This window comes from Macrobrachium nipponense, chromosome 34, assembly GCF_015104395.2.
Source record: "Macrobrachium nipponense isolate FS-2020 chromosome 34, ASM1510439v2, whole genome shotgun sequence".
In the NCBI taxonomy this organism is placed as follows: Eukaryota; Metazoa; Arthropoda; class Malacostraca; order Decapoda; family Palaemonidae; genus Macrobrachium; species Macrobrachium nipponense.
The window spans coordinates 56,274,321-56,285,478 of record NC_061095.1 but is presented as its reverse complement, the minus strand read 5'-3'; the positions used below and the strand labels follow the sequence as shown (position 1 = coordinate 56,285,478).

Here is an 11,158-nt window from a genome sequence, read left to right as displayed (position 1 = left end):
TATATGCCTTTCTTTCCCTCAGTGTTATGTAAGATAGGTGATAATCTTGCCCATGTATGTACAGTTGGACACAGGTTTCCCTGGTACACCTTCTTGAGGGACTTCGAAAAATTATATGGTAACAGTGTTTACTGAGGGGGACGGGGGGAGGACTCTTCCTCTCTTAGCAAGAGTTCCACCAATAAGCTCTGGAATTCTTTCAGTGGGAGGAGTCATTAGGTATGGTTGGAGAAACACACACACACACACACACACACACACTCACACGGAGTAAAAGAAAAAAAAAAGAAATCTGAGCAGGTTATATCACTGTAACTAAGATTACTGTCTCACTTTTAATATAATTTTGTTTATTAAGATTCCATTTAACTTTCGTCTAGGTCGTTATCTTACCACCGTGTCTGTTATTATATATCGGTCATATGCATTACGCAATACTTAAAATTGATATAAAAATTTAGAGTTATTTTGGTATTGGAGAGAATCACGAACATCATAACAGGATATTTTAAACCTTATCACGTAAGCCAAGTTTATAGTATCGGTTGCAGTGCGTTTCCTACCAATAATATAATAGGAAGCTATAAAGAGAAGCGCAGCAGCACTTCATTGAACATACCCAAACACTATGAACTTGTTGAAAGTGTCCGACATCCTTGCTACCACCTTAGCTCCTCTCTCTCTCTCTCTCTCATATCAGCTAATTTTAAAGTGACTGTCATCTAGAAATCCACCACTGCGCTAAGTATGCAGTTTTGATATGTCATTAACACAGTCTAATCTTGACTAAACTGATATATGCATATATATTTTTTCGGTGGGGGTTGGTCTCGGGGATTGAGTTCTTGTTGTAAGTCGTCTTACAGGTTTTGGAATTCTAAAATGTAATTCAAACTGACAAGCATTCTTGCTTTTGCTGTACCGATGTTGGGTTTGTATTCCCTCTTGAATATACAGTAGATGTTATACACTACACGTCGTTCATTACAATAATTATTAACATGATATGGATAAACATATTTACTTGGCTTATATTTTCTAATATATTAATTGTGATAAATGTTTTAATGTCATACGGACAGAAATTCCTTTCGCTCTTATCATCATTCGTGTGAGGATAATAGACAGACGTCTCTATTGTTAAAACAAACAGCCCCTTCAGTCATTTACCTGTCCATGTGGAAAGAGCTATTTGGAGAAATGTAGTTGACTGATATTGTCCTAACCAAGTTATCTTTTAGATAATTTTTAAAGAAAAAATCAGGATAGCGAAATTCCCTTTAGATTTTGAAACTCCTTTAACAATATTAAATTCACCTTTCTAATAAATAAAAATTATAATAATCATGACCATAGAGGTAATCCAAATATACACACTCAAATTTTTACATTTATTTTTAATATTAGTGAGAAAATACCAGCCACCTTCCTTCTAGATCACCTCTTGCAATCTGTTTAGGCATAGAAGATTCATGGTTTTCTGACGATCTGTGGTCGATTGTGGAAGAGTTTCCATTGTGTTACCCAGAGGTTCATAAGTTTGATCTGGTCTCCTCTCCCTCTCAGATTCCAACATTTTACCAAATTAGCCTAATATTCTCAGTGAGGTTCATGTCTGTATCCTTACTTGGCCAGCCAAGCAACTGCAGATCCTCTCGACCTTGAAACCATTCTGGACTACTCTGGCCGTATGGATGGGGCAGCGGTCGTGAATGAAAATGACAGGAGCAGGCGGGGAGGAATAATTCCGCTCTTGAAGTGAAAGAAGTTAGAAATCATGAAGAATTTCAATGTATTTTTCACCAGTGAACCCCACCCCCCACTCAATCCTGGTGATATCATCCATATAATGTAAGAAGATCCAGCCCTACAAGTTTACTGTGACATGCCCATTCCTGGTCACCTCGTAAATTTTCTTCTGTAGTATCTGAAGGAAAAAAAAAATCTCATTTTTAACAATTTACGCTTTGCTTTTCGTATAGGGAAAATAATGCTATATCGTTTGGGGAAAAAAAAATGCTAAGTAATAACCCTGCAATAAGTTAAGATGTTTATTCATCTGCAAGGATTAATACTTATAATATTAACTTTGATCTGGCAACAGTCCGTTATGCTATGATATTCTTTAATTCGGTAAGCAGGCTGTACTCTATATTATAAGTTTTGTCTACGTGATTATTCATAACATTAATAATGCATTTGCTTAATGCCTGAAAGCTGGCCATAATAGAACTAATGGGGGGTTTCAATGAAGAATTTTTATTTTCACACTTCTCTTAGCAATATAATTCAATTAGCGGAAAATACATGGTTTATTGACAAAATTATTATCTTTTGATTATAATATTACCCTTGCTTATAATTATTATAGGCTGGACTGTTATTAATGATTATAGAAACTCACCTTATATTACTCGGTCTTCAGTTATGTATTCTGCCGTGACTTCTGCTAGTAAAAGACCTTTCGTCACTGTCATACGACTCGAGACCAAAATTCCATAACCTCCCCCACAAACTGTTGAACAAAGGCAAGCCTATCAGCACGATGCCGTTCGGCGAGATATTTCCTTCTGGCAGTAATTCTATGAGGTATTCCTGCCTCATGCAGACTCTTGGCACCGTCATGGCCGAAACATAATACCAGACGTTCACGAATAGCAATAGTATTGGTAAAAGGATCTCTTATGATGCTTGGTCGAATGTCGTCATCCTAACGGGTGGTCCATTCGTGGTGGAGGTCTTCGAACTGAAATAGGTAATTAACATGTAGATACCTAGATAATCAAGATTAATTATAGCCTGTTTAATTATGGGAACGCTACTTGGTATTCTGGGAAGTAAAGAGAAAGAATCACTATAAGAGTTCAACAGGACCAAAGCAACTGTAATTTAGGTTTCATAATTTCACCGGGTTTATAAGGTTTATAGTTTTAAAAAATTAATAAATAAATGAAATAAATAAATGCTATCGAAAGTCGGTTCAATTCCCATTCTAAGCGTGCTCCTTTTCCATTTATTTACTGTTGTAGGGGAGACGTCAAGATGCTGTGCAACAGCACGCATTGAAAGCCCACTTTCTCGTAGAGGCGACGATCTGTGCCCGGAGAACTATATGTTGCTGTTCATTTGGAGACTATAACGAATACTACTAGCAGAGGACAGATAACCTATCAAAATTTATACAACACCTTAGTCTAGCCATGATTGGGTGACAAACTTGTTAGCGTGTAATAGGGGTGCTGTAGCAGTGATATCGTTATCACTGAACAAAGTGATATTATTAAAACACACGATTAGTGGAACTGATTGATTGGTTGGCTGTTACTGGCATTGTCAACATCTCAGGTCATTACTGTCATTGATAAACGTTTAAAATTCTGATGTCTTCATAATGAAAAATTGTTAATTGTCTGTTTGAAACACTGTTTACTAAAGGTGGTGCTGTCCCTCTCTTAACGTGAATTCCACTAATCCACTTTCGAGCTGTTTTAGTGTATAAGAGGTTGGAGGATGCAAACTTGTAATAAGTATTAATCCTCATAGATGAATAGACATTATCTTAATGCAGGGTTGTTACTTAGCATTACATTTCCCCCTACCGATATATCATTATTTTCCCTGTTACAGTTCCTCGCTCGGACGAGTGGTTTTCGCGCTCGGCTGCCAATTCCGGTTGGTCAGAAGTTTCGAATCCCGGCTCGGCCAACGCGGAATCGGAGGAATTTATTTCTGGTGATAGATATTCATTTCTGGATATAGTGTGGTTCGGATCTCACAATAAACTGTAGGTCCCGTTGCTAGGTGACCAATTGGTTCCTAGCCACGAAAAAAATATCTAATTCCGTACCGTACACATAGGCTAAATATCAACCAGGACGTACCGTACCGTAATGCCAGCCTTGCTGGTAGGTAACAACCGAGTGAATCGTTAGATATAAACAATATTGTAAATTATTATTATTAGATTAGATAGATGGATAGATAAAAGAAAATCGTACAAAATATACTTAAACTGAAGTAACATTCAGAGAGAGAGAGAGAGAGAGAGAGAGAGAGAGAATGGATGGGGAGGAGAGGTGAGGGAAGGAAGAGGAAGGGGGTGGAGGGAGAGGGTAGGCGAATTTTTTTTTCTTTATACTGTCGTGTTCATATCCATTTCTAGCTAATTGAGCCTTTTGCCTCTTCGTACAGGACAAGTGTCTATTCTTTATAATTTGTGATTCATGATTCTCTTAAAAATTACACTACAGCAAAATCTCGTACTTATACGAATCTTAGTTACAGAGAAATAAGTTAGAGAATTCGCGAACACTTTACCGGGGACCTCGGCGGGCCCAGTGGCCCGCCCGCAGGGGACCTCGGCGGGCCCACTGGCCCGCCCGCCCCGGGGACCTCGGCGGGCCCAGTGGCCCGCCCGCCCCAGGGGACCTCGGCGGGCCCACTGGCCCGCCCGCCCCGGGGACCTCGGCGCCGGGCCCACTGGCCCGCCCCCCCCGGGGACCTCGGCGGGCCCACTGGCCCGCCCGCCCCGAGGACCTCGGCGGGCCCAGTGGCCCGCCCGCCACCCGGGGACCTCGGCGGGGGCCCACTGGCCCGCCCGCCCCGGGGACCCTCGGCGGCCCACTGGCCCGACCCGCCCCCCCCAGGGGACCTCGGCGGGCCCAGTGGCCCGCCCGCCCCTGGGGACCTCGGCGGGCCCCACTGGCCCGCCCATCCCGCCCCCGACCTCCCGGCGGGCCCACTGGCCCGCCCCCCCCGGGGACCTCGGCGGGCCCACTGGCCCGCCCGCCCGCCCGAGGACCTCGGCGGGCCCAGTGGCCCGCCCGCTCCCCGGGGACCTCGGCGGGCCCACTGGCCCGCCCGCCCGGGGACCTCGGCGGGCCCACCAATGGCCCGCCCGCCCAGGGCCCCCCGCCGCGGGCCCACTGGCCTCCCTCCCGTCCCGCCCCGGGGACCTCGGCGGGCCCACTGGCGGGCCCCGGGGCGGGCGGGCCACTGGGCCCGCCGGGGTCCCCCCGGGGCGGGCGGGGAGGGGGGGCCAGTGGGCCCGCCCGCCAAGGGGACCTCGGCGGGCCCACTGGCCCGCCCGCCCGGGGACCTCGGCGGGCCCACTGCCCGCCCGCCCGGGGCCCTCGCCGGGCCCACTGCCCGCCGCCGCCCGGGGACCTCGGCGGGCCCAGTGGCCCGCCCTCCCCGGGGACCTCGGCGGGCCCAGTGGCCCGCCCGCCCCGGGGACTCGGCGGGCCCAGTGGCCCGCCCGCCCCGGGGACCTCGGCGGGCCCACAGGCCCGCCCGCCTTGGGTTGGGGACCTCGGCGGGCCCACTGGCCCGCCCCCCCCGTGGGGGACCTCGGCGGGCCCACATGGCCCGCCCGCCCCGGGGACCTCGGCGGGCCAGTGGCCCGCCCGCCCCGGGGACCTCGGCGGGCCCACTGGCCCACCCGCCCCGGGGACCTCGGCGGGCCCACTGGCCCGCCCGCCCGGGGCCCTCGCCGGGCCCACTGGCCCGCCCGCCCCGGGACCTCGGCAGGCCCCACTGGCGGGCCCCGGGGCGGGCGGGCCAGTGGGCCCGCCCGCCCAGGGGAGGGGCCTCGGCGGGCCCACTGGCCCTCCCGCCCCGGGGACCCCGGCGGGCCCAGTGGCCCGCCCGACCCCGGGGACCCGGCGGGCCCACTGGCCCACCCGCCGCCCCGGGGACCCCCGGCGGGGCCCACTGGCCCACCCGCCCCGGCGACCACGGCGGGCCCACTGGCCCGCCCGCCCCGGGGACCCCGGCGGGCCCCAAACTGGCCCGCCGCCCGCCCCGGGGACCCCGGCGGGCCCACTGGCCCGCCCGCCCCGGGGACCTCGGCGGGCCCAGTGGCCCGCCCGCCCGCGGGGACCTCGGCGGGCCCAGTGGCCCGCCCGCCCGGGGACCCTCCCGGCGGGCCCACACTGGCCCGCCCCAGCCCCGGGGACCTCGGCGGGCCCAGTGGCCCGCCCTCCCCGGGGACCTCTGCGGGCCCAGTGGCCCGCCCCGCCAGGGGACCTCGGCGGGCCCAGTGGCCCGCCCGCCCCGGGGTACCTCGGGCTGGGCCCAGTGGCCCGCCCGCCCGCCCCTTGACCTCGGCGGGCCCACTCCCGCCCCAGCCCGCCCCCCCAGGGGACTTCGGCGGGCCCACTGGCCCTACCCGCCCCGGGACCCCGGCGGGCCCAGTGGCCCGCCCGCCCCGGGGGACCCCCCGGCGGCCCACTGGCCCGCCCGCCCCGGGGGGGGGGGGGGACCCCGGGCGGCGGGCCCACTGGCCCACCCACGCCCCCGGGGACCTCGGCGGGCCCACTGGCCCACTCGCCCCGGGGACCTCGGCGTGGCCCCGTGGCCCGCCCCCTCCCGCCCCGGGGACCTCGGCGGGCCCACTGGCCCGCCCGCCCCGGGGACCTCGGCGGGCCCACTGCCCGCCCGCCCCGGGACCTCGGCGGGCCCAGTGGCCGCCCGCCCACCCGGGGACCTCGGCGGGCCCACTGGCCCGCCCGCCCCGGGGTGGGGACCTCGGCGGGCCCACTGGCCCGCCCGCCCGCCCCGGGGACGCGGCGGGCCCAGTGCCCGCCCGCCCCGGGGACCTCGGCGGGCCCACTGGCCCAACCCGCCCCGGGGACCTCGGCGGGCCCACTGGCCCGCCCCCCCCACGCCCCCCCCCGGGGACCTCGGCGGGCCCACTGGCCCGCCCGCCACCCCGAGGACCTCGGCGGGCCCCAGTGGGCCCGCCCGCCCCGCGGGGACCTCGGCGGGCCCACCTCTGGCCCCCCGCCCCCACGGGGACTCGGCAAGGGCCCACTGGCCGCCCACCGCCCCAGGGCCCTCGCCGGGCCCACTGGCCCGCCCGCCCCGGGGACCTCGGTCGGGCCCACTGGCGGGCCCCGGGGCGGCGGGCCACTGGGCCCGCCTGGGGTCCCCTGGGCGGGCGGGGGGCCAGTGGGCCCGCCCGCCAAGGGGACCTCGGCGGGCCCACTGGCCCGCCCGCCCCGCCCCCCGGGACCTCGGCGGGCCCACTGGCCCGCCCGCCCCGGGGGCCCTCGCCGGGCCCACTGGCCCGCCCGCCGCCCCGGGGACCTCGGCGGGCCCATGGCCCGCCCTCCCCCGGGGACCCCGGGGCCTCGGCGGGCCCAGTGGCCCGCCCCGCAAACCCGGGGACCTCGGCGGGCCCAGTGGCCCCTCCCCCCCCCCGCCCCCGCCCCGGTGGGGACCTCGGCGGGCCCACAGGCCGCCCGCCTTGGGGACCTCGGCGGGCCCACTGGCCCGCCCCCCCCGGGGACCTGGCGGCGGGCCCACTGGCCCGCCCGCCCCGGGGACCTCAGGCGGGCCCAGTGGCCCGCCCGCCCGGGGAACCTCGGCGGCCCACTGGCCCACCCGCCCCGGGGACCTCGGCGGGCCCACTGGCCCGACCCGCCCCCGGGGCCCTCGCCGGGCCCACTGGCCCACCCGCCCAGGGGACCGGGGACGGCAGGCCCACATGGCGGGTCCCCGCCCCGCGGGCGGACCAGTGGGCCCGCCCCCGCCCAGGGGACCTCGGCGGGCCCACTGGCCCTCCCCGCCCCGGGGACCCCGGCGGGCCCCAGTGGCCCGCCCGCCCCGGGGACCCCCGGCGGGCCCACTGGCCCACCCCCGCCCAGGGGACCCCGGCGGGCCCACTGGCCCACCCGCCCCGGCGACCTCGGGGGCCCACTGGCCCCGCCCGCCCCCCCGGGGACCCCGGCGGGCCCACTGGCCCGCCCGCCCCGGGGACCCCGGCGGGCCCACTGGCCCGCCCGCCCCGGGGACCCTCGGCGGGCCCAGTGGGGCCCGCCCGCCCCGGGGACCTCGGCGGGCCCCAGGCCCGCCGCCCCCGCCCCGGGGACCTCGGCGGGCCCACTGGCCCGCCCGCACCCCGGGGACCTCGGCGGGCCCAGTGGCCCGCCTCCCCGGGGGGGTGGGGACCTCTGCGGGGCCCAGTGGCCCGCCGCCCCGGGGACCTCGGCGGGCCCAGTGGCCCGCCGCCCCCCCCGGGGACCTCGGGGGCGGGCCCAGTGGCCGCCTCCGCCCCGTTGACCTCGGCGGGCCCACTGGCCCGCCCGCCCAGGGGACTTCGGGCGGGCCCACTGGCCCTCCCGCCCCGGGGACCCCCGGACCCCGCGGGCCCAGCCGGCCCTGCCCCCCCACGGGACCCCCCGGCCCGGGGGCCCAGGCTGGCCCGCCCGCCCCGGGGACCCCGGCGGGCCCACTGGCCCACACGCCCCTTGACTCGGCGGGACGGGCCCACTGGCCCACTCGCCCCGGGGACCTCGGCGGGCCCAGTGGGCCCGCCCGCCCCCGGGGACCGGGGATCGGCGGGCCCACTGGCCCGGCCCGCCGCCGGGGACCTCGGCGGGCCCACTGGCCCGCCCGCCCCGGGGACCTCGGCGGGCCCAGTGGCACGCCCGCCCCGGGGACCTCGGCGGGCCCACTGGCCCGCCCGCACCCCGGGGACCTCGGCGGGCCCACTGGCCCGCCCCCCCCGGGGACCTCGGCGGTGGGCCCACTGGCCCTCCCGCCCGCCCCGAGGACCTCGGCGGGCCCATGGCCCGCCCGCCCGGGGACCTCGGCGGGCCCGAGTGGCCCGCCCGCCCCGGGGACCTCGGCGGCCCACTGGCCCGCCCGCCCGAGGGCCCTCGCCGGGCCCACTGGCCCCCCGCCCCCCGCCCCGGGGGACCTCGGCGGGCCCACTGGCGGGCCCCCGGGGCGGGCGGGCCCACTGGGCCCGCCGGGGTCCCCGGGGCGGGCGGGCCAGTGGGCCCGCCCGCCAAGGGGACCTCGGCGGCCCACTGGCCCGCCCGCCCCGGGGACCTCGGCGGGCCCACTGGCCCGCCCGCCCCGGGGCCCTCGCCGGGACGGGACTGGCCCGCCCGCCCCGGGGACCTCGGCGGGCCCAGTGGCCCGCCCTCCCCGGGGACCTCGGCGGGCCCAGTGGCCCGCCCGCCCCGGGGACCTCGGCGGGCCCAGTGGCCCGCCCAGCCCCGGGGACCGCGGCGGGCCCACAGGCCCGCCCGCCTTGGGGTACCTCGCGGGCCCACTGGGGCCCGCCCCCCCGGGGACCTCGGCGGGCCCACTGGCCCCCCGCCGCCCCGGGGACCTCGGCGGGCCCAGTGGCCCGGCCCGCCCCGCCCCGGGGACCTCGGCGGGCCCACTGGCCCGCCCGCCCCGGGGACCTGGGCAGGCCCACTGGCCCGCCCGCCCCGGGGCCGCGGGCCCGGGCCCCAATGGCCCGCCCGCCCCGGGGACCTCGGCGGGCCCAGGCTGGGCGGGCCCCGGGCGGGCGGGCCAGTGGGCCCGCCCGCCCAGGGGACCTCGGCGGGCCCACTGGCCCTCCCGCCCCGGGGACCCCGGCGGGCCCAGTGGCCCGCCCCGCCCCGGGGACCCCCGGCGGGAGCCCACTGGCCCACCCGCCCCGGGGACCCCGGCGGGCCCACTGGCCCACGCCCCGGCGACCTCGGCGGGCCCACTGGCCCGCCCGCCCCGGGGACCCCCGGCGGCCCAGGCCCGCCCGCCCCGGGGACCCCTGGCGGGCTGGCCCGCCCGCCCCGGGGACCTCGGCGGGCCCAGTGGCCCGCCGACGGGGCCTCGGCGGGCCCAGTGGCCCGCCCGCCCGGGGACCTCGGCGGCCCACTGGCCCGCCCTCCCCGGGGACCTCGGCGGGCCCAGTGGCCCGCCCTCCCCGGGACCTCTGGCCCAGTGGCCCGCGCCCGGGGACCCTCGGCGGGCCCAGTGGCCCGCCCGCCCCGGGGACCTCGGCGGGCCCAGTGGCCCGCCCGGCCCCGTTGACCTCGGCGGGCCCACGCCCGCCCAGGGGGACTTCCCGCGGGCCCACTGGCCCTCCCGCCCCGGGACCGCCGGGCCCAGTGCCCGCCCGCCCCGGGGGACCCCGGCCGGGTCGGCAGGGCCCGGGGACCCCGGCGGGCCCACTGGCCCACACGCCCCGGGGACCTCGGCGGGCCCCAGGCCCACTCGCGGGGACCTCGGCGGGCCCACTGGCCCGCCCGCCCCCGGGGACCTCGGCGGGGCCCAGTGGCGCCTCCCCGGGGACGGCGGGCCCAGTGGCCCGCCCTCCCCGGGGACCTCGGCGGGCCCAGTGGCCCGCCCGCCCCGGGACCTCGGCGGGCCCAGTGGCCCACCCGCCCCGGGGACCTCGGCGGGCCGACTGCCCTGCCTGCCCCGGGAACCTCGGCGGGCCCAGTGGCCCGCCCGCCCCGGGGACCTCGGCGGGCCCACTGGCCCGCCCGCCCCGGACCTCGGCGGCCCACTGGCCCACCCGCCCGCGGACCTGGCGGGCCCAGTGCCCACCCGCCCCGGGGACCTCGGCGGGCCCATGGCCCGCCCTCCCCGGGGACCTCGCGGGCCCAGGGCCCGCCCGCCCCGGGGACCTCGGCGGACCCACTGGCCCGCCCGCCCACCCTCGGCGGGCCCACTGGCCGCCCGCCCCGGGGACCTAGCTGGGCCCAGTGGGCCGCCCGCCCCGGGGACCTCGGCGGGCCCGTGCCCGCCCCGGGGAACTCAGCGTGCCTTCCTGGCCCTCCCGCCCCGGGAACTCGGCGGGCCTCCGGGCCCGCCCGCCCCGGGGACCTCGGCGGGCCTCCGGGCCCGCCCGCCCCGGGGACCTCGGCGGGCCTCCTGGCCCGCCCACCCGGGACCTCGGCGAGCCTCCTGGCCCGCCCGCCCCGGGGACCTCGGCGAGCCTCCTGGCCCGCCCGCCCCGGGGATCTCGGCGGGCCTCCTGGCTCGCCTGCCCCTGGGCGGTTCGGCGGGCTTTGCCCGCTGTCCCTGCAGACACTTACCCTTTGCTTAGTCTTAGAACCAGAATATGCCACTGAATCCTTGCAAATCTCCTCAGGCTTCTCTCAATCCTTTCTTCCTTCTTTTGGCACTCCACGAATCTTCACTGAATCCTTTGCTCCTTCTCCTGGGACTCCACCAATCTTCCCTCAATTCTCTGCTCCTTTTTCTGCCACTCCAGAAATCCACTCATTTTCCTCAACCTTTCTACAATCCCTCCATCTTCCTTTTCCCTTCAGGAATCAATAAAACTCTTAACAAAACATTTTCACTGATTTATTTTCCTCCAGCTTTCTTTTCCTTCAACATTTAACACAAACTTATTATACATAAACAT

General features: G+C 66.3%; 1 protein-coding gene across 1 annotated transcript; it reads left to right on the top strand.

Moving 5' to 3' along the window:
• Nucleotides 1-2,809: 2,809 nt before the first annotated feature.
• LOC135208106 (collagen alpha-1(I) chain-like) lies at nucleotides 2,810-10,834 on the top strand. The gene is made up of 7 exons (XM_064240254.1): nucleotides 2,810-2,837; nucleotides 3,628-3,732; nucleotides 4,816-5,009; nucleotides 5,181-6,651; nucleotides 6,736-8,426; nucleotides 8,557-9,048; nucleotides 9,209-10,834. Exons 1-7 carry the CDS (start codon nucleotides 2,810-2,812, stop codon nucleotides 10,832-10,834), a joined length of 5,607 nt encoding a protein of 1,868 aa, XP_064096324.1.
• The last annotated feature ends 324 nt before the right edge of the window (nucleotides 10,835-11,158 follow it).

What these genes read in the sequence shown, in the direction of transcription:
- LOC135208106 (XM_064240254.1), top strand. Translation starts at nt 2,810, where the DNA reads ATGGGAACGCTACTTGGTATTCTGGGAA. An exon ending in GGACCTCGGCGGGCCCACTG is followed by an intron (nt 6,652 to 6,735) that starts GCCCGCCCCCCC and finishes GGCGGGCCCCAG; the next exon opens with TGGGCCCGCCCGCCCCGCGG. An exon ending in GGACCTCGGCGGGCCCAGTG is followed by an intron (nt 8,427 to 8,556) that starts GCACGCCCGCCC and finishes GCCCGCCCCGAG; the next exon opens with GACCTCGGCGGGCCCATGGC.